The sequence below is a fragment of the Zonotrichia leucophrys genome, chromosome 4 (genome assembly GCF_028769735.1).
Source record: "Zonotrichia leucophrys gambelii isolate GWCS_2022_RI chromosome 4, RI_Zleu_2.0, whole genome shotgun sequence".
NCBI classification, from domain to species: domain Eukaryota; kingdom Metazoa; phylum Chordata; class Aves; order Passeriformes; family Passerellidae; genus Zonotrichia; species Zonotrichia leucophrys.
This window is the reverse complement of record NC_088173.1, coordinates 4,574,736-4,597,800: the sequence shown is the minus strand read 5'-3', so window position 1 is coordinate 4,597,800 and position 23,065 is coordinate 4,574,736. Positions and strand designations below refer to the sequence as shown.

Genomic DNA, 23,065 nt, shown 5'->3' with positions numbered 1-23,065 from the left:
TCGGAGGTGTGTCCAAACCCCACTGGCTACACCAGGTGTCAGTATGAAACCCAAAACCTTCATTGGTTTGACCACAGCTTCCCAGAATTCCCACTCCTTCCTGGTCAAACCATGACACCCGCTTCTAATATACTTCACTAAAAGTAAAATAAAAAAAACCTGAAGCCACGGAATCAGAGAATCTTCAGAGTTGACTATTAACAGGAGTACTTGCGGAAAAAAAAATATTTTCTTACAAGAACGTCTTAAGAAAAATTCCATATTATGGTGGTATCAATCAAGTGTTGTCAAGCAAATAGGGTCATTGACTTGTGATAAACACAGTTACATTGTAAGAACATAAGAATGGTCACACGTGTTTAACTGGTAACTATTTCTTGTATTAAGATGCTGGGTATGCTCAATGTCGGCTTGTTTTTGAGAAAAGCAAAAATCAGATTAAAGTAATTCTAAAGAAACAGACTGTTAGAGGTAATACAACATGCAAATAAAGATGAAGATACTCCAATACTCCATATAGCATGCATTGATTTGCTTAAGTCTAACACATTAAAAAAAAAAAAAAAAGCTGAGAAATGGGTTATAGTGACCAAGCTGAGAAATGGAAGATGGTGACCAGTAAAGATGAGGAACTACCAGGTAAATTTGAATTTGAATTGTGCTCCTAAAGTAGAATAAGCTGTAAGGAAAACAAGAATGTCTACACAAGCTTGTATTTTAAGCCAAAGGTCACTATAACCCATTATAATTCTCACAGTCTTCAGCTTTGGATTTGTGATTTAAGGCTTAAATCCTTAAATCACAAATCAACAATTTGTGATTTAAGGATTTCTTAAGTCTGCTGGCCCATGCTCATACTAACTTTCAACTGAACTTTATTCCAGGTATTTATCAAACTCTTCCTTGAATTTATTTGTACTTTACAAGCCTCCATTGCATATGCATCAATAAATTAAAGTTTATTGCCTGTTTGGGAAAAATAACTTCACTTGCTTGCTTTTAACTTGTCTGATCATTTGATTTGGTATCTCATAGATCTTGGATTACATAAAACAATGAATATTCTTTGACTCATTTATATTTAATAAATATAAATACCATATCTTCTCTAAGTCTTTCTTTTCTATTCTAAAGAATCACCTGATTAACTCCACACAAATTAACTGATCATTCTTGTCTGGATGTTCTCTGTCATGTTGGAACTAAGGTGACCAGACTTAGGAGCAACGTGCTACTCACCAGAACATCTGATTTTGAATGGCATTCAGAGTTTGCACCATGTTACATACTTGATGATAATTTTTTTTCTTATTCTGAAACGTTCCGTCTGTCTCTTGTGCTATTTCTGAGCACTGAGCTGACAGATTTGGAAAACATTCATGTTAACGTCGGTGTTTTTCTTTAATAACTTCAGGTGGTATACTGCCAGATACTGTACATGCAGAGTTAATGCTGCTGGGAAAACCTATCCTTAATCTGAATTTCTTCCATCTCATACCGTAACAATTCAGTAGCATGACATTTTTCTGCAATTCTTCTGACTACCTCAGTAAATTTTACACACACTGTTCGATTCATTTTTGTAATAAGTTTTCATATGGTAAATGTCAGAAATTCCTTTCTGACTTCTTCTACAGGTTTATTTTGTTCCCATTGTTGTGAAAATCAGTAATTTATTTCCAGCTATTTCCCCCTATGTTTTAGTTGATAATTAATTCACAACAGAATTTTTATTTTAAGGCCCTCTGGTACAAGGCTTTGTTGGAAATTTTTTGGGATCCTAATGCATTTTACTGAGGGACTTCTGGATCTGCTAAAAGTTATTTTTTCTTAGATAAAACTTGCCATTATGTAAAGTTTATAGACAAATTTCTGTAACTTATTTTTCAGTAATTCTTGTCATTACTGTTCCATTTCAACCTGTTTGCCCATTCCAAATCAGATGTTCTTTTGAGAGGCACATTGTTCCTCTTCACACCCTTTGGTTTCTTTCACATTTGCTGTCTTCAATGTGCTTATGGACAGATTGCAATAATAGAATAATTAGTATTTGGTATATAATGTCTAAATTCTTGTAAAAGTTATAGATCGGTTACCACCTTTTGTAATTAAGATTACAAAATCTTAATTATTTTCTTCCTGCTTGCTTTATTCATTTTTTTTAAATGTCTCTTAATGATACTTTAAGAAACCTCTTCAGAGCTCTCCTGGAATAAATCTGTTTGTCTCTCAGCCATACAGAAAGGGTCTGGAAGGCTTCCTGCTTCTGCAATCTTTGGTGAAGATGTTTAGTTAGTATGCTTTTAATAACTTCATTTTGAAACTATTGCCCATGCTTCATCAAGGATTTACTTTCAATTTGCCACAGTTTATACTGGTTCCTGTTTACTTTTTTTCAGATGTGGCTCCATGCTCTTTGGAGAGTGATGCCTAATAGCAGACTTCTCTTTGCAATGTAGCTATGTCAATTTTTTTCCCTCATTATTGTCATTTTTTTATAGGCTATAGAAAGGATACCCACTATGTCATTCTAGCTGGTTTTTCTAATTTTACTTTTTTTTGTTCTCCTTTTAAGTGAGAATATTACTATGATTGATTTTAAAAAGAATTTCATCTTTACATGGAGAAGTAATGATTTTGAGTATGTTCACTGTTATAAAGCAGCTCTTCAATTAGCTGTACTTGCAGCTTGACATTGCATGTTTCTCAGAAGTGATCTAGGTCACCTTCCTTCTTTTTCAGCCGCTAAACATGTCCAAAAGTTCATTTATGAGATCTAAAACCTTGTAGTATAGTCACCACTTTGCACTGGGACTTAGTGAGAAGGGGATGATTGTTGCTGTGTCTTCAGCAGTGTCTCTGCTTTCCTTTAGCGTGCTGCTGTCAGTGAGAGGCACTCAGATATTACTGCACAGCTGTAATACTGATTTCTACAGAGCTGGCTCTTTTTTTCTGTGGCTTTAAATCAGTGTGGTGGCATGTAATGTTCCTCATACGTTAGACCAAGTCATTTCACACCAGTTGTAGGTTTGATATATTGCATTTCAAGGTTAGGTGCTTTTTCAGGTGATCAGTGAAGAATAACTTTGTCTGTACATGATGTTTCTCTTATAAAAATCTCTGGAGAGAGCTTTAATAAAAGTATATCCTGAGGGGAAAATAAAATTGAGCGCTGACTAGAAATTACTACAACAAATACTTAGCATTTGAAGTAGACCTTAGCAATATAGGATGTGTTAGTAAATATAGTTACTAGTGTAGAGTGAAGATCAAGGACTTGTAAACTTTCATCTGTTTTTTAAAAATTTTTAGGATTTCTCTCCAGTTTGGGAGAGGAGCGTTGCTAATGTCCATGTGACTATCTTTATATTTTCTGCGTAGGATTTTCTCAATTCCAGGCTGAGTGCACTATACCTATTTTAATCACTCCTTTTCTTTAAAAGAGCTCTGTATTTTGCTGGCTGCATTTACCCCTTGTAGCTGGGTTTCTGTTGGATACATCTACTGCAAACTCCTAAATGATGGTTCATCCGTTTGACTTCATCTTTTTAGGTCTGCAGTCATCTGTCAAATGAGTGTTGCTATTACTATGCAAAGAATGCTTGTCCAACAGGCTGAAGTAAAGTGCCAACCTGTCATTTCAGTTCTGCCTCTTATCTGTATAAAGCAGGGAAAAAATTTAAGTCATGCTAACTGGTACACCATTTAAGTGAGCTGTTCTTTTTCTCCTGACCATATTCTAATTGACACAGTATTATAAAGATAGTCTAAACACTTCCTAGAGTGAAAGTTTCTGGCTAAAAGACACTACTTGATTTTTTAAAGGAATGTCCTTAGCTGATTTGATCTGTATAGACATTTGCATGATGATTGTAACTGTTTAAAAACAACAACAGTTTTAAAAACAAACAAACAAAATCCACTTCCACCAGTAGTTTTCAAATCCATTTTTATTGCTCCCCATGGAAAAGTAACTCTGGTAACATGCTCCCCAAAAACTGAAATCTAGTCTTTGGTAATAATTGTTCTTAGGAAAGCTCCTTTGGAACTCTCTTTCAAAGGTCTTTCCAGCATCTTCACTTTTCAGAATAATTAGGAGACATTTTAAAAACAAATAACAAAAATACTCTTGTCCATAATACTGGAATAATCTTAAGAACCTGGGAAGTTAAGAGAGTTTTGCCAGCTGACTTTGTTGGCATTTCTCCCAACAGTCCTTATGGAGTAGAGACTCAGCCCTTCATAAGAACTGACTTGCACATCATCAGCTTGAAGTCAAAAGCTATAGAGTGAGGAGCCATAGAATCATACACCCATTTTTGGTTCCTCTTTATGCATTTTTCTGCACGTGCATTAGTACTGAAAAGCATTGTGGCTTTTTTCCAGATAAAGGAGAACTGTTGTAAGATGTTTAACAAAGTTATTCTAATGGGTAAGGGATTGTTTTGAATTTTCAATAGCAGTTTTTTTTCAAAACTCAGCCCAGCAGTCATCAGTGGAGGAATTTAATTGTGTTGGTCAACCAAGGAAGCTAAGGTTATCAAAATTCTTCTGTTAATTGAATCAGGGTAGTAATTCTGTTAGCTGTGTTTATGTATGCTGTCTTTGAAACTGGTTATTGCATTCCGCTTTATGTTTATTTGCTGTTTCAGCTTTAATTCTCAAAAGTGTTTCACTCTTTTTTCTCCCTACATGTATCTCCCATTCAATGACTTGCTTCCATGGTGTTCCAAACACTGTCTAAGTGGTTTGGTCCAGTGTCTCCTACTGCCACTGCAGCTGGCTTTCTACATGCTCTGAGATCTACTCTACAGCTATTTCACTAATCAGAATTCTATTTGCAATCCAAAACCCCCTTTCTTTTGTAACTCCTTTTTACTCTCACGTTTTATGCTTAAATTTTCTGGAATCATTTATAGAAATCATTTTTTGTTTTCTTCTGACGAGTTTTGCTATCCATCATTCCTGTCTCATATAGGAGATCTGATGGAGCTACCACCTGCATAGGAAGGGTATATCTGAATGCAGAAAAATATTAATACTTTTCTGAAAATGTTTCCCTTTCAGGCCTTTATTTTCTTTAAAATGTGCTTTAGATTGTAACAGGAGTGAACAAATTCCTGCTGAAAAGTTAAATAAAAACATCTGTTTATAGCTAAAGTTTTTCTCTTTTGTGAAAACTAATTACTGTATTATGTTCTAACAAAGTCATTACTATCTTGACTCATCTGTCACTTGAGAAATACAACAAGTAACAAAACACAAGTTTATTCTTTCCATCTTATTGTTATAACCTACTCCAACAGCTAGTGGTGTCTTGTGGTGACAGTGAGCCATATTATCTTGAAGATTTGTTTTGTCTTTGCCCTTCAAGAAAAGGAAGTCATTCAGTAAAACTATTAAGAAATTAAATGTGCAGTACCTCAGTGGTATTGAGTCAAGCCTTCAGTTTAACAAGATTGAGGAAGTTACAGTATGAATAATAGTATCTACATTTGTGCTTCATAGACTGAGCATTGTTAGTCCTTGGGAGTTCAAGGCCAAAAGTGGTACCTAGTGTGTTCTGAAAGAAATTATCTCTTTCAGTTCAAATTTAATGCATTTCTTCTAAATGATGTGGGAAAACAAGTGTCTTCTGAGGTTTACTGTGTAAATCATTCAGCATGAGATGCTATGCTGCCTAAATTAATCCTGAAGTCAGTTTTGGTATGATTCCTCACAGAATCAGCACAGGATGGCTCATGGGTCTTGTCTGTTAAATTGTTTTATAATGGGATATTTGTTATTTATTTGAGTGGATAAAGTATGACCACCAGAAGCAAGGTGGAGAACCCATGAACTCCTCCTGTAGCTGTTGTACTCTGGGGTTTTTTTTCCTTAATCCCTCCAGTCTTAGAGCAATTGCTTCAAGGCTTCAGCAAAATGGGCCTCTCCCACTGTGGAAGGTGCCCTAGGAGCTCAAGCCAGGCAGGTTTGGCTTGGCTTAGGCTCCAGATCTCCTGTGTCTAGGCAAGGGTGCTATGAGATGGTGCAAGGCAGTGGGAAGAAAGAAGTCTGCCACTTACCTGGTGCCTTCTCTGAATAGATAAGCCTTCCAAATCCTGACTCAGTAAGACACTTATTCAGGCATACATGTTAAGCTGTACTTAACTTCAATTCTGCTGGCTAGCTCCCAGATTTTTTACACTCAGCACAGAGAAGTACTGAAGTCCTGGGTACTGACAGTATTTAATCTGCACAGTACTGGCAAAAAAACTCTTACATAGGCTTTGCAAATTTTCATCTAGAGGCTTCAAACAGCATTTTTCAGCTTTTGAAGTGTCTAAATACAGGAGATCAGAAAGTGCCTATTTTGTCTTTCTTGCTTCTACATCTTTACTGTATTTTGTATGGTTTGTTTATTTATTTATTCATTTACCAAAACCAATTCCCCAACTTGTTTTAATTTCTTCCCTCTCAAGTGGCGAGTAAGAAAAGAAGCTATGATGGGTCTTGCCCAGCTGTACAAGAAGTACTGTCTTCATGCTGAGGCTGGGAAGGATGCTGCAGAGAAAGTGAGCTGGATAAAGGATAAACTTTTGCACATATATTATCAAAATAGCATTGATGACAAGTGAGTCAATCTAAGTCTTCCTAATTTTAATTGTATAGTGATAAGAGATACTCTGAAAATATGTTCTTATCCTGTGAAAGCTGTTACATTCTGCATTTATGGGTTGATGTATGGTGTATTTAATTAATCATTAAGATATGTATGCACATATTCAAAATTGTTTCATTATCTGTTCATGGATTCATTTTTATATACTGATGGAACTAGAGCTATGATTTGCATTAACTAACTACTGTGTAAGAAAAGCATTGTTAAATCTGGCATTTACTATGCCAGCTGTTGTTTGCCTTACTGCTTTCCAGAGGCCAGGCTGTTAAAATCCATCCTCTGTGAGTGTTATGTGTGTCCATACCACAGTGCATGCACAGATCTCTCCTTTTGGCATATGGACCTTTAGGTAGAGCAAAAGCTGAAGAAACATCAGGGGTGCTTTCACATTTTATTTGTCTGTGTTTTGTCGTTCAGTCCTTTTGATTTTTTGAAATACTATTTTGGTGTCGAAAAAAGTATTTTGGCCAAGGTTTTGGAAGATTAACAATAGTTTTTCAGGAAGAGAGAAGCTGTGATTACCACACAAAGGCAGAATTTCAGCCTAGGTTTTTAGTATGGTGGACTCAGAAAATTCTTACTGTTTCTTAGCACCTTGCTTATGCAGCCTGGTACTTCAGAATGTTTTGTTCCCTTGGTGACTAGTCTGAATGGGCCAATAGCCTCCTTCAGTTGCCAGTTATGATACTAAATTTTTAAGCACTGCAGTGGTGAAGGCTCTGGCTTTGTTCATCTGGCTGGTTGTAAGTGGGCCATATTTGATTAGTTGGCACCTTTTTTGAAAATCAGGAAGTCTTCACATGGTTTATACAAAGCTAATTCAGCATATATGTGAATATATACTTTAGTTTGCATTGGTTTTTCTACCATGCTTGCATCTCATTTTCAGTACACAGGTTTGATAGTGGACAGAGAATGAATCAGTTGTATAGTGAATGGGGCAGATGTTTTCTGTATTTCTGCTCAATCAAAAGCAGAACACTGATGGAAATGAGGCAGGGAATTTTAAGGGAAGAGTGTGTCATCAAAACTGAGTTTCTTTCTCTGACGTGATTTCAGAAAGCCTGATTACGCTATTGAAACTAGCTTTTTCATGAGGAGGCCTGGATTGTATCCTGTTTGTTTTCTCTGTCCATACAGAAAGTTTGCTGGCTTGATTTTTAATGTTCTTCTAGGTCAGTTTGATCCTCTAAATTTTAATTCAAATGGTACTAGTCTTCAAGACTGACAATTAAGTTCTTGCTCAGTGACACCAGTGGGTTGGTTTCCTGATCTCAGCAGAGGGATAAATGTGTTTGTGCACTTGTCAGGATTTTAGAGATTTAGCACCTGAAGAGATGTAGAAATGCTATGATCTTTTAAGACATAAAAGATCTGTTCAATCCTTTAAACACATAAGCAAGCATGGGCCAAAATTAGCCAGCTCTGGCCTATTTTCCTTCAGTAATGCAGCAAAGAGGATAAAAAGTAGCAGTGGACAGCTCTGAGCCTGGGAGTATTTCCTTAGGGTGCATGGGATAACTCTGTTTCTTTCAGGAGATAATAGTGAAGTATCACGCAGAGTTCAGGCATGAGGTGGAATAGAACAGATTTTTTTCCACACATTGATAACTTGCTCACTTTTATAATGTTTTTGTTGTTGCTTGGCTGTTGATTTGCATGTCTGCTCAAGACTTAAAACTTCTGACCATAAGAGCTGCCTCTCATTCTCTGAACTTCTTTGTTTTACAATAAATGTACAGGGAATGGAGTGAAACAACCACATTTGAAACAGTGCCCTATTACCAGCTTTAGTTATGCTAGCCAGTCACTTTATTCACAGGAGAGAAGTGTCATTATTCCCATTTTGTAAATCTTGACCCTCCCCAGCAGGGACCAGGGAAGGGATGATGCAGTCGTTCCATTTGTATGGAATGCTTTTCTAGAACATGTATCTGTAGAGACATGGACTAGAGCAATGTTCATAAATTGGTAAGAGCTCTGATGCCTCCAATCTCCTCGTGTGTTAAACAGATGGAGTCCCTTGAGCTCTGAAGATCCTGTTCCCCAAACAATATAGTTCTTGGAGTCATCAGTAGGAAAGTGTACATTTAAAGAGACAAAGCCAAGTTTTCTTAATTACTAATGGGCTGTTTTGATATAGTTGTATCCATACTCAAGGTCATCCTTTTATTCCTCTGTCCTTTTATTCATCATGTCTCTTGGAATTTTCTTCCAACAAAAATAAGCTCTGTGAGCAGAAATAAGATGTGTTGGATCTGTGCTGCTGTGGTCTCTGTACAAGGCACTCCCAGAGTTCTTGCTAGTACCAGTGGACTGGTACATAGTGAAAAGGTTTTAAAACTCAAACACACACAGTATTTGTCAATAAGTATCAAATTGTATTGCTGAACATTGTGCACAGCTTTCATTAGTATGAATTGAATTAACATTTGAATGTTTTTTCATTGGGGAGCTATAATTAGATGAACTACTCCCTTGTATTTTGTAGTTCAAAGTTGGTATTTAATATAAAACTTCAAATGTGTATTTACAAAAGATAATTGGAGATTGTTTTTGCTGGTTTGGTTTGTTCTCAGTTTGCCTTTTGCCCCTTTAGTTGTATATGTTTTGGTGTTCCTTCATCTCCACCTTTTTAGTGTTGATTTTTAGTTTCTGTATTCAAATGAGCAGATTCTCAAGTACTGCAGTTCAATTTTAACCATTCTTTCAAGGATACTTCGGATTTTTACTTTTCCTCCCCTTTGAGTTATGTTCTTGTATTTCTCCTTTATTTGAGCTTTTCACTGTCAGTGTTCTTCAATATTTAGAATAAACAAAGGGAGATTCTCAGATCTTAAAGACAAGGAGAATTTGAATGGTGACAGATTGCTCCCTCTTAGAGGTGAAAGTGAAAGAACATGGAAAAGCTCTCAAGGAACAGTTCTTGCTAATCTGTCTATCAGTAGTGGAAGGAGTCTTTACAGCTGAGAAAAATGCCACTATTTTTTTGTCTTCTTTCTTTGTTGAAAAATCTGGTTTTAATGACTTCTGCTGTTTCTTGTGTTTTCAGCTTGTCTGGAAAGTATTGTTTGACATGTACAGTAGTGATTTCTCTTCTTTTTTTTCTTCTTTTCCTGCAGATTACTGGTAGAGAAAATCTTTGCTCAGTATCTTGTTCCACACAATTTGGAAACGGAAGAGCGAATGAAGTGCTTGTACTATTTGTATGCTAGCTTGGATCCAAATGCTGTCAAGTAAGTATAGTTTCTGTTCAACAAATACTTGCTTTCTTAGGCTTTTCTAGCATCTCTGTTATCTTATATTATATAATAAAAATACAGCTAATGGATGCTTGGCATTGTTTGCAAGTAGCATAGTATTTGAAAACATTTCCCTTTTATATACAAACCCGACACATCCATTAGACAAAAGGATCCCATCATATTTGAGAAGAGCGGGTCTGTCCATTCATTTTCATGCAGACTTGTGTGCAAGTGATGACTTTTAGGTTTGCTCTGTATTAGGAACCATGATAAAGGTGTCTGTAACTGAATTCTGGTTGATGGTGGACTGTTTTTTATTTGAGTGGTTGTAAGAAATACTACAGGTGTCCTGCACGTGTTAAGTTGCTCCCAGAAGAATAAGAGATGATGTTCTGTAAAAAGAGAAAATCAGTTCCACCTTGTTTTCAACACTTATTTTTAATATTTGGTAGGTTTTGATTGTACCTAATAGGTGTTATGTTGCACTTCTAAGATAAATAAATTAACAAACTTGTTTATTAAAACATCCAGCATGTTTTTGTCATAAAGAAGCTTTTCTTTTCTTGTTTCCCATTTTTGCAGAGCACTGAATGAGATGTGGAAGTGCCAGAACATGCTAAGGAGTCATGTACGAGAATTGCTGGATTTGCATAAGCAGCCCACTGTACGGTTTTGAAAATATTTATACTTTATCTAGTGGATCTATGGGACTGATTCACTGGAGGGTTTTAATACTGTATTACTGATTCAGTGTAACTTCAGTTGATTTCTGTATGTAGACAACATTCCATTCTCACAAAGTAAAGTTGCTTTTTGTAGTGCTTGAAGGTATATGACCTCCTTCTGTTGATCATTTTTTCATAGTACTGCTCAAGCTTTGAAACAAGTTTTAAAAGTTTCAAAGGTTTTTTGTTCACTTTTCACAGACCTTATTTCTTTCTCACTTTCTAAGAGATTTTGAAAATTGAATATGGAATATGTTGTAACATAAAGCAGTGATTTTTTCATTAGTTAGAAAAAACCAAGTTTTTAAGGATTTGTTCTGGAATTTTACTAGTAGAAATTTGAAATAGAAGGGCATTGCTTTGAGGTTTTGGTGAGAGAGTGGGCTTGTGGGAATTTTCTGTTCTGGGGGGTACTTGGGGCATTTTCATTATTTTGACCTGTTACGTGAATTAATGAATTTTTGCAGTTCTTTGATGTTACAAGATGATTTTTTTCGCTGTTCTGTGTAGTAGCTGCTAATGATAGTTACACTATTCTAGTATCTATTCTTAAAACAAAAACATAAAAACATAGGATTCAGAAGTAGAAAGTAGTGCTGCAGAAGAACTAACAGATCAGCTTAAAGGTGTATTTTATAAAGGAGATATTGCTGATTTGTTTGTCTGTTTTTGCTGTTGTCCTCAGTCAGAAGCAAACAGTGCTGCCATGTTTGGAAAGCTGATGACCATAGCAAGTAAGTGTTAATAGTTTTCTACAAACATTCTATAAGCTACTACAGCATTCCTGGAAACTGTATTTCTGTGAATCTTGGCCTGCTAAAGTTGCAAATTTATCTCACATTAAACTGTTTTTAACCATACAGAAAACCTTCCAGATCCTGGGAAAGCACAAGATTTTGTGAAGAAATTCAATCAGGTTTTGGGTGATGATGAGAAACTTCGGTCCCAGCTTGAACTGTTAATTAGCCCTACATGTTCTTGTAAACAGGCAGATGTCTGTGTGGTAAGGAAATGGAAAAGCAAACTTTTATACCATAAATATTTGTGCTTAAAAGTGCTGCCTGTAATTAATGGTCATCTTAGTTACCTAAACATGGTTTTTACGTGTTTCCAATTTTCAAGAAAGACCTTTTTGATTAACCTGTAGAGATTAGGGAAAAGATAATTATGGTCATTATTTTAAGAAAACATTGGCTTTATTCCTTCCTGGGATTTAAGCAGCAAGCATAATGTCTAAAAAACCAATTTATTTCTTCAAAATATTTTGTTTCAAGTGCTTCTTTTGTGGTGAGGTTCCCAAACTGTCTTCTCACGCTGATTCAGCTTTCAAGTACCAGCAAGTCATCTGTTATCATCTGCATATTATTGATTTATTTTTCATCCTAGAATAGTATTTTGAGATCACTCTTTTATTTTTCTCCTTTTATTTGACCTCTTTAAAAACACACACCTTAATATTAAAATGTGCTTTTCCAGATTCTGCCACCCACCACAGATTTTTTTTGTTATGATCTAAGGCAAAATAAGCAATTTCATTGACAGGAATTGCAAAAATCACGAAGAGCATCTATGAACAGACATAGCCTTCTTGGGTTTTGTCTAATGGCTCAGAAATTGTACAGGGAAGGAAGCAGGACAATTTTTTCATTGTTAGGAAATCTCAAGTACTGCAGGGTTACCCACAGTTTTCTGGATTACACTTGACAACAGACATATATATTTTGTGTACTGCACTTCACTCTTCTTTAGATCTGTTTTGAATCTGGGCTGCAATTCTTAAGAATCCCTGAAGAACTCTTAACTAGAAACCTATTTAAATAGTTTTGTTAAGGATGTCTGCTTTGAATATAACATGATCAAGAGAGGTGTGGAGATACCAACAGCCCCTCTCTTAAAAAGATTTCACTGATTATATGAACAACCTCTGTGGTAAAAAAAAGTAACTATATTTAGCTTACTCAACATGTTAAAGAAGTCAGTAAAATGAGTGTAATTCTTGTTTGTGTCTAACGTTCTTGTAGAGGGAGATAGCCCGGAAACTTGCAAATCCCAAGCAGCCAACAAATCCTTTTCTGGAAATGGTCAAATTTCTTTTGGAAAGAATTGCCCCTGTACATATTGACTCAGAAGCCATTAGGTAAGTTTGAAAGATCATGAACAATTGACTCATGAATGATTAAAATATGCTAGAAATAGCAAAAGAAAAAATTATTTTCTTGGTGGTTAAATTGGTCTGTCCTAGCACTAAGTGTGTGGGTGAGTTTTAAATCAAAATTATGTAGATGTATTCATTCCTAGCAACCTAGAGGATGCAACTTCTTTTGATGCTGCTTTGCTGTGCTGTCCATAAAATGATTTTTAAAATGTAGCAGTTCATGGTGAAAATTCTGTTTGTGGGGCTTCAGGTGAAAACTGTGAACATAATTTTCACATAGTTAACTGCAGCACAGTCTTCCATAGAGCATCTGAATTAATTAGCTTTTGTGGGATTGTGTAAGAGAATGTTTTGATTTCTTTTGAGACTTGTCTGTCAACCTAATTATGTTCTGAAACTTGTGCAAGTATGTGTTGATCTAATGCCACCAGCATGGAGGGTTTTTTTTTGGGTGGATTTTTTTACCCCCTAAAGAATTGGTTTTTGCAGAAAGTGAAATTAGAAGGAAAAATAATAATGTAATAAATTAAAAATAGCAAAAACCAAACAGCAATGCCAACACCACCCCAAGGACTTTTACGTTCCCTTTATGTGTTGTGAAAACTAAGTAATCTTGCTTGTATCTCCAGCCTTTAACATTGTTATACTTTCTTGTTTGTTCCTTTTTTATCTCTCATTTCAGTGCACTAGTAAAACTAATGAATAAATCCATAGAGGGGACAGCTGATGATGAAGAGGAGGGTGTAAGTCCTGATACTGCTATTCGTGCAGGGCTTGAACTTCTCAAGGTAATCTGCATCAATGCAGCTGTAATGGAAGGGGCAAAAGGGGAATGAGCAACAATTTCATGTTAGCATGGGTTTAGTAGTTATTTCTTAGATAATTACTTTTTTAATGTATGAAACTGCTTATTAGTACTCACTTGAAAGAAGAATAACGGAAGAGATGGTTTGTTGGAAGAAGTATGTTTTGAAAAGGGTGCCAAGCATTGAAATGTACACGTTAAAGCAGAAATTGGTTTCTGCTTAGGGAATCAGAATTGCTCTACTACTTAGGGAAGTAGTAGAGGAAAAGGTGTAAAGTGAGAGGAAGAGAAACGGGGAAACTGGAAGAGACACCTTCTCTGGGGTGTCTGTGGCACTGGAGGGAGAGCAAGCAGTTAGCTCAAGAGCCATGTTAGTGAGGGAGAAAAAGGGAACTTGTGTTCAGTGGTGCTGACAAGTGGAAGGGGGAGAAGGGTTTGAAATATCCTTTCAGTAGCACATGTTTTGTTTGTAGATGTCTTAACCTTCTTGGTTTCTTTTCTGCTCAGGGACTATAGATTCTGGAAAAATTAAAATTACAGTTCAGATAAATCAGGTTGAAAATAAGTGTTCTTAAATAGATTGCAATATAAACAAATACTCTTGAATAAGCATTTGTTTGAAGAAATGTGTTTTTATTTGAAAATTTCTATATCATCTTCTCCGCAATGCATTTAATGAATGTAATAGTTTTGTATGGGCATGTAACAGCTATTTATGATGATGGTAATGCCCATAAACAGCCATAATTTTGTTTTTCTGATTATTCATTTACTATGAATAAATATACCTTTGTTTTAATGTGTGTCTGCAGGTTCTGTCCTTTACACATCCTACCTCGTTCCACTCTGCAGAGACCTATGAGTCTCTACTGCAGTGCCTCAGGATGGAAGATGATAAGGTAGCTGAGGCAGCCATACAGATTTTCAGAAACACGGGTCACAAAATAGAAACAGACTTGCCACAAATAAGATCGTGAGTATTGTTACATTCTGCTTTTCTTATCTGGAATTCTACCTCTTGATAGTTTATTCAATGTGTTGTCCCTATCTAGTCTTGGTAATATGAACAACTGCTCTTCTGTGATTTTGATTTCCTTTAGCATCTTTCTGTCCCTATCCCTTCATTTTTTAATTCTGTGCTCTCACACTTTTATGTGTTTATTGAATGTGTTAGGTACTTCTTCAAAATCTTTTTACAATAGAGACATTAAAACCAGTGCATAGCAAATCTTTTAGGTTATAAAATAAGCAACAACAAAAATGCAGCAAAGATCTGATTACTTGGCATAATTTCTACTCATTTCTGTCGTTCACACCATTTTTTCTATCTTTGTAAGGAACACACTTACAATCTCTAATATAGTTAACAGCTCTGTTTGTTATTAAACAAAATGGGAAGCAAAAATCTAAAAGCAAGCATGAATTTCTAGCAAAGAATAATTGTCTATAAGTTGTCATTCAGTTCATGCTGTACTGCTGATTAAAGCTGCATAATCTACTAGGTATTCACTGACTATTAAATACCTTGTGAATAACATGTGAACCTTAAAATCAACCTGTCAGTAACTAACATGTCCGAATAATAAATCACAGGTTTCAAGTTCTCATATATCAAAATATCATTTTGGATATTGCCATGCTAAAATGCATATCAGTATACACTTTTAAGTTTGCTGTAAATTAAAGCTGTAACCTCAGTGATTCTTCTGAATGGGGATCAGATTTCAGACAAAAGGAAAATATTACAAATGCAGGTATATGAGATACATTTTAAGACATTTGTAGGGGTAAAAAGAAAGAAAAGCTCAGCAGTCCCCATTGTGAGTACAGTTCCCAGTATAGTCCCAAGTGTCTTTGGTTCCCTACCAGAATTTATCAATATTCTGTTGCTGGGCTATATCATGTTCTCTCAAAGGATCTGGTATTGCTGACATTTGACTTCGTGCCTTAGCCAGGTATTGGTGAAGGTTAATCTGGGAGGTCTCAACTTAAAAATGTAACTGTTAAAGTGGATGTAGCATCCTTGGCATGGTTTCCAGGCAAGTCAGGTTGGCATTCTGAAAAACCATGTCAGTGTTTACACTTGACACAAAGAAAAAGACATCTGAGGACAAGGAGATGTTCCAGACTTCATGTATCATAAATGAACGACCTGATACAATCAAGAAGATAATTTTTTTCAAGGGACCTGTTTGTATTTTGGGGTTTTTAAAATGCTTCTGTGTGCCATCCTTTGAAGCAGTGTTCACCAGCAGCAGCTCAAGTTCTTATTCCTTGTATAGGAAATGAATAAGAGGTTTTGTACCAGTTAATGGACAGGGACTACCATGTGACTCTGGACCCTGATGAAAGCACTGGTCATGCTCAAACAGAGCCTGTGGACCATGTGTAAACTTGTAGATGTAAACATGTAAAAGTGCATGTCAACATGTCACCTTTTGCAGATTTGTGTGAGTTGGGGTGTGCTGAGGTGTGGTTTGTAACTGCTGCACCAAGGCCTGGCAAAGACACTTTAATGTACTTATACTTAATACCATGAAAATTGTAGGTTAGCCATTGAAACTTACTTTAACTGTAGGTTTTACTGAATTCTGTCCTGTTTTGGCTCTTAATCCAATCTGTGGAATCTTGGCAGGTTTGAGAAGAGATTTTCTACTTCAGGATACTGTTAACATGTTTCTCAGGGTCTTTGGTTTGGTTTTGGTTTTTGTGGGGGTTTTGAGGAAACTGAGGTTTGATTCTTTCAACCCAGCAAGTTGCTTTTTAGCCTCAGTTGCTAATTTTGATTATGTAGAATGTGTCAGCAGGGTGCTGAATAATCCATGTACTGAATACTATCAAAGAGCTTTTCAAGAAAGCAGGGAGATTTTTGAGGATGTTTCTGTGTCCATTTTTTCATGTTAGTTGCAGGGTGAACCTCCCGAGTTAGTGTCCCAGCTGCTGAGCTCTGATGGGACAGGCCTGCCTTCCAGCCCTGCCTGGGCAGTGACACTGCACAGTCTGAGCAGCCTGCACCTGCTATCAGGAGTGGCTTCTGCCCTGCACTTTCCTTCTGTGCCTTCTGATCAGCAGATAGATTGCAGGAGATTCAAAATCTCACAGCAAAGCAGTTGTTTGCTTGGGTATACATTGTGCTTAAAAGTTCTGGTTATAAAAGCCTGTAAGCACACTGATGTTCAGGTTATTCTTAGCTTTCACAGATTTTCTTCAGTCCTGTCATTCCCAGGCTTGGATAATAAGTCCAGGAATTCATCCTAGCTGAAACTGTCATGTTGCCCCCACCTTACATTTGTCTTCCTAAACAGCTTTATTTTGATCATTATTTTCTATTATGTTTGATTTTTTTTTTCCCTGTGGGTTGTTTCCTTCTTGTATGTGTACAGTCAGATATTCAAGTATTGCTAAATACAGTTCCATCCTGCTTTTTACTTTATGATTGTGATCTTTCCTGAACAGACTTCAAAGGAATACTTGATTTATAAGACAGTGATGATAGATTTGTGTGTGTGAAGATACTTATTTTTTTGTAGATTGCAAATTGCATTTTGAAGTATTCTATTTAATGTTCACACAGAACACTAATTCCGATTTTGCATCAGAAAGCAAAAAGAGGCACTCCTCATCAGGCAAAACAAGCTGTTCACTGTATACATGCCATATTTTCAAATAAAGAAGTACAACTTGCGCAGATCTTTGAGGTATGTGTTGCCTTTAAGATTTGTTTCTGTTATTAATTGATACTAGTAATTAAAATTAATTCCTACTGTTTATTAAGAGGTAACAGTTTATGAGGTTGGGAAGCCTACAGAGGTATGGTAGTTAAGTTATTAATTTTACAGTAGCAACTTATTAATATTTGTTTCTTAAAGTCACAGTTTACTAATATTCTCATGTCTGATAGGTAAAGGGTTTTCTTTTTATCTGCATGGGAGAAGTTTGGGGGCAGTGAGCTAAATATGCTGGCTCTCTCCACACAAATCCCATGGGGACACATTTAGCAGATGCTAAATGGGAGATAACATTCCCTGCTTTCAAGCTGTATTCAATTACCCAGCTTTGAGGTCTTTACACATACAGCCTTGCCTCATGAGGCAGTGAGTGCACAAAACTGTTTGGCTGTAAGCTCCAGCATCAGCTTACTGCTCACTTACTGCTTCCTTAGACAAGTTATTAAGCAAAAAGATATTCTCTACAGAGCAGTTTATTACTTCTCACTGTAGTCTTTTAAATAATAACATTATTAATCTGCACTTGTAAAATATTTTAGGTTCTTAATCTTGGCTGTCTTTGAGCCTGTGCATAATTTATAAGTGTGAAAAGATTTGAATTAAGCTTGCAGAGTTGGATTTCTGCTTAGAGTTCTGTGAGAGTGCTTGTTCCCTCCCTCATCCCAGAATCTGAGGCAATGGTGTGGGGTGATACAGGAATTGTCCTGGTGACTGTTACCTGGAAGGTAAATACTGATGGCTGGTAGAAATGTCCCTGGTGGTTTCCAAGGTTTTGGCTGCTGTTTTCTGCCATTGGCAGTTGGGATTCAGGTTTTCACAACTTCTGAACAAAGTTAAGTCAAAGTTTTTTCCCATGTCACTCAGGTTTGAACGTGTTTCACTTTAAAATAAGAAGGGAATATAGAATTTGTTCTGCCCTTACCTTGTATGAGATTTTTATTTACTCTGTTGGATAGGAAATTGTATTCTTTATACTTCTGATTGCTAATTTTATTAAATCTTTTGGAAAAGCACTGAAATGCATCAGCAATACAGCAGTAAAATAAACTATTTTAAGACATGTTAATTTATTAACTGAAGCTGAAATTTGAATTTTTTTTTATTTTTCCTTCTCCAGCCTCTTAGTAGAAGTTTGAATGCTGATGTACCAGAACAGCTTATAACTCCCTTGGTCTCTTTGGGTCATATTTCTATGTTGGCTCCAGACCAGTTTGCTTCTCCAATGAAATCTGTTGTTGCAAATTTCATTGTGAAAGATCTCCTAATGAATGACAGGGTAAGATTGTCTTCTGTTTTTTTTTGTAAGTGCTTATTATGCTGTTAGCCTATTATGAGCTCTGTGGGGAATAGAGCTTTTTTTTTTGTCAAAGGGGCTGTAAAGTAATGTTCTCTAAGTGGTTAGTACAGTGATAATTGCATTATAAAACGTACTTTTTGGAAAAGAAAGCCTAATCCATTACTTTCTTCTATTTTTACTTCTTCATTTTCTGTATGGATTGAACCAGTTTGTATACTTACATGAATTTCTATAGTCAACAGGTGAGAAAAATGGAAAATTGTGGTCTCCAGATGAAGAAGTCTCCCCAGAAGTACTAGCAAAGGTGTGTTATCTGCTGACAGCAATAATGTGTATATCTGCAATTAAAAATTTACTTTTCTTCAAGCTGTGGGGAATATTAGAAGAAATCCCTTCAAGTGTTTTTGTATTAGTCCTATTAGAATATTATTGTATTTGTGGATTATGCACAAAACTGATGAAACTGATAGAAACTATGCGTTCTGTTGTCTTCACTTACTGATATTAATTATTCAGAGCATTGAGAAGATCAAGAAATTCAAAAATTGTAGTTTTCCTTATAAGAAAAGTGACTTTGACTTTACTGACTTGTAAACAGATTTGACTTTACTGACTGTAAACAGATTTGAAATAAATTGAGGCCCCAATGAATGGGAATCTAATTATGGCCATTTCTGGGAATTTTTATCTAGTTGCTTTTGCTTTTAATCATATATCAAGTATTCCTGCATCCTTTGCAGATGCAAATTTGCAAAGACAGTGCATCATAGTTGTAGTCTCCTGAGGTCAGAAATACTGCTGCTTCTTTTTCACTCTAAATGTTTACTGCTTCATTCTGTTCCTTTAAAAATGTATCCGCTCTAGTACACAGCAATCTATGGGAATTTCAATTTGACAACAGTAGGTTTTAGTTACTTACCAGCTGTGGCAAGTAAGTTGATTGTTGATTTGTTTGTGTGTGATAGGTGCAGGCAATTAAACTTTTGGTGCGCTGGTTGTTGGGTATGAAGAACAACCAGTCCAAATCCGCCAATTCCACACTCCGGTTGTTGTCAGCCATGCTCGTCAGCGAAGGAGACTTGACAGAACAGAAACGAATCAGGTCAGAGTTTGTTCCTTGCTGGCTTCCATACATTTTGTTTTAGAATTTTCAAAGAATGTTGGTTCTTTTAGAGTGTTTGTGGAATGTTAAGGTCAGCATCACGTTAGCTACAGATTTGATCAGAGTATTAATATTAGGAGTGGAGTGGCAGCATGAAATTCTGTTAGATACTCCCTTTCTTGCAATTTGCTATTACCTACAGAATTCCAAATTAGATGATTTTCCTAGTAAAAGACATTGTAGAGAGTGGAACACCTGCAGAGCTATCTTTGAAAACAATTGAGTGATAACCACCTCCCAGGCATGTTAGATTTTATCTTGGGTGGAACTTGTTCATTCCAACTGTGAGGTAGCTGCACCTCAACTTCATCTTGAGGGTGAAGGAAGGAAAGAGAAAAACTGGCAAAAGTGTTGCTTGAATTTAGACAGTGATAGGAAAACAAGAAACTCGACTCATCTAATTTCACTGTTTTACTCAAAGTAGAGGGTTTTTTGTGGGGAAAGTAAAACACTTTATTTTTTACAAATTTGGTAGGGTTAATTTAGCTTGATCTAGAGCTATATTGCTGGGATGTCATTGATCTTGTAAAAAGAAGAAATTAGAGACATGCAGATAGTTGTGGTGAGCTGTGATTAATTATTTGGGGTTTTTCTCTGCCATGTTTAGTAAATCAGATATGTCTCGACTGAGATTAGCTGCTGGTAGTGCAATAATGAAGCTTGCACAGGAACCCTGTTACCATGAAATAATTACCCCAGAACAGTTCCAGCTCTGTGCACTCGTCATTAATGTAAGTAACTGCATTAGAATTGAAGTGACCCTTAACTGAGTTCTGAGTCCTTACATCTGAGCTTTTGTTGCTGCTGCAGAGTATATTCTGTTCCTCACTGCAGCTTTCACAAGTTATTGAAGTTTTAATTTCACATGTTAATAGTGCTGCTTCTGTTCGTAGTTTTAGAAAGCCTCCTCATAATTCCACCTTGAATGCCTTTTTTTTTTTTTTTTAAGACCAGGATTTTGATGGTTGCACTTTTATGGTTTGTGTTGCTATAGGATGAGTGCTACCAAGTGAGGCAGATATTTGCCCAGAAGCTGCATAAGGCACTTGTGAAGTTACTGCTCCCTTTGGAATATATGGCAATCTTTGCTTTGTGTGCCAAAGACCCTGTGAAGGAGAGAAGAGCACATGCCAGACAGTGCTTGCTCAAAAACATCAGTATACGAAGAGAATATATTAAGCAGAATCCTATGGCTAATGGTTAGTATTTCACTACAGTTGTTAAGAATACAATAATACTAAACTGGAAGGAATAATTATAAACCTTAAGCAATTGGTTTTTCTAAAGAAACACTAGGTAAGTTTAATCTGTTTCCTCATCTTTATATTAGACACATTCAAATCTAAATTTATCTAGTTCAGTATTAGCATAAATCAAAAAATACTACTCTGTACATTGCTGAGAATTATGGATGTAAAATACAGTGCTCTTATGGTTGTAGTTGTTTTGCTCAAAAATCAAAATTTTGTGTCCTGATATTTTTAGGCTTTATGACCACCTTTCTGAAGCAAGACCAAGTAGTTTTGTAGTAGTAAATGTTGATTTATTTTTAATGATTCATTAAAAGTAAAGTCAGTAGGAAGAAAATGCAAGTCAAAATTTTACATTTCATGTTTGAAAAAGTTGTACTTTGAAAAAGTTTTTCTTATGATGCATGTGTATGTGTGTAATATAGAAGCAATTTTTTATTTTTGTTACTGTAGAAAAATTGCTGTCCTTGCTGCCTGAATATGTGGTACCATATATGATTCACTTACTGGCACATGATCCAGATTTCACAAAACCTCAGGATGTTGATCAACTTCGTGATGTCAAAGAGTAAGTGTCAAGTGATTCCAGAATTCTTATGCTGAGAATTGTTCTGCACTTGGAAAGAAACTGATTAGGAAGAGGAAAATACTAATTAGGAGGAAGAAATACTTGTTTTATCAACAGTATCTTTTAAACCAGTAAATGGAAAATGGAAATATGGAACACTTTAACCATGGGAAGAAGGCATCAACAACTGCTTAGCAGTGTAGTCTGAATGCCCAAATGGTAACCTGTAAGTCACACTGTAGTATATCAAATTGGTGAGTTGTGTATGCTTCTTTTAAAGTAAATAATGATCTTAGAGTCTTGTCTTTGTCCCTAGGAATATTTATAGGATGTCAAGTAATGTTAGTTCAAATATTTTGGAACTTTTAAAATAGGGCGCTTCTCCAAGACTTGAAAACAGTGAAGCTGGGTAGGTCCTGCCTCGCTGGAACCTTATTTTCCCCTTCCTATGCAAGCCTACTAAAACTCATCCTAAGTAATTGCTGCTGACTTACATTTGTGCTATAAATCAGCAGTGCAGGCTTAGTGGTTCTTAATGTATTCAGCACGGATTACTGTATACAATACCATCGTACTTGGCAGGAGCTTGTTCTGTACTCTTTCCACATTCAGACCTTCTTGTGTGACTCAAATAATATTTCACATCTTAATTATAGCTTCTTTTGCTCCTTATGCCTTGCAGTGAATTTTAAAATTTTAGAAAATCATTAACACTTAAAAAATTGTTTAAGTATGTTGTCTCTCTCACCACACAGCTCTGGTTTTAATGTTTTAGTTTTTTGTTGTATTGATTTTGATGAAACTGAGCTTTGTTGGTTTTGTATTAGGCATGTATGACCACATACTACAATATACATCATCCAAAAAGCAGTTCTCTTTTGGCACCAGTAGACTAGTTCAGATCTTAATGCTTTTTGCACCTTCACTTCTCACAGTCCCAGTCTGATTCTTTCTCTAAGTGAAAAGCTTGGTGTGTTCTGATTTCTGAGTTTCTTGATTCACACCTGGTCAGACCTGAAGTCAGTGAAGATTTTTTTTACCTTACCAACAAGTCTACATTTTGTCCCAGCACTCCCTGTTCCTGGCACCATCTGAAAGCATCCTCCAGTATGTACTTTATCCAGAATGCATGGGAACAAGTTCTGATTGGCAGCCACTGAGTTAATACTTCCTTTGAGAAGCACTTTCTAGTGCGCAGAGCTTTTTTGGACAGTCCTTGTATAGCTTTCCTTTGTTGTCCAATTTCCTCCCTCATGTTTGTCACAGACTGGCTGAACTAGCCAGAAGGGACTGCTCCAAACAAAGAAATACTCTGTAGGGGAATTTTGGCAGGAATACTTCTCTGAAGAGTCTCCTGAGATATGAGAAAAATGTTTTCCATTCAATGTGATACAGTGTTTCTTTTAACAGCTCTGAATGTCTTAGTGTTCGCTTCAAAGTGTTAACACAGATGCTTGCAAAGTTGGAAA

At 36.1% G+C, this 23,065-nt stretch overlaps 1 protein-coding gene across 2 annotated transcripts in view; it reads left to right on the top strand.

Moving 5' to 3' along the window:
• PDS5A (PDS5 cohesin associated factor A) overlaps positions 1 to 23,065 on the top strand; it is an 80,096-nt gene that overhangs the window by 42,749 nt on the left and 14,282 nt on the right. For both annotated transcript variants that reach the window (XM_064710295.1, XM_064710296.1), the window contains exons 12-26: positions 6,462 to 6,613; positions 9,784 to 9,897; positions 10,489 to 10,570; positions 11,317 to 11,365; positions 11,495 to 11,634; positions 12,653 to 12,768; positions 13,469 to 13,574; positions 14,404 to 14,564; positions 17,166 to 17,289; positions 18,437 to 18,595; positions 18,852 to 18,920; positions 19,582 to 19,718; positions 20,386 to 20,509; positions 20,773 to 20,977; positions 21,482 to 21,596. In XM_064710295.1, coding sequence (XP_064566365.1) covers positions 6,462 to 6,613; positions 9,784 to 9,897; positions 10,489 to 10,570; positions 11,317 to 11,365; positions 11,495 to 11,634; positions 12,653 to 12,768; positions 13,469 to 13,574; positions 14,404 to 14,564; positions 17,166 to 17,289; positions 18,437 to 18,595; positions 18,852 to 18,920; positions 19,582 to 19,718; positions 20,386 to 20,509; positions 20,773 to 20,977; positions 21,482 to 21,596 — 1,853 coding nt within the window. The remainder of the gene's footprint in view (positions 1 to 6,461; positions 6,614 to 9,783; positions 9,898 to 10,488; positions 10,571 to 11,316; positions 11,366 to 11,494; positions 11,635 to 12,652; positions 12,769 to 13,468; positions 13,575 to 14,403; positions 14,565 to 17,165; positions 17,290 to 18,436; positions 18,596 to 18,851; positions 18,921 to 19,581; positions 19,719 to 20,385; positions 20,510 to 20,772; positions 20,978 to 21,481; positions 21,597 to 23,065) is intronic.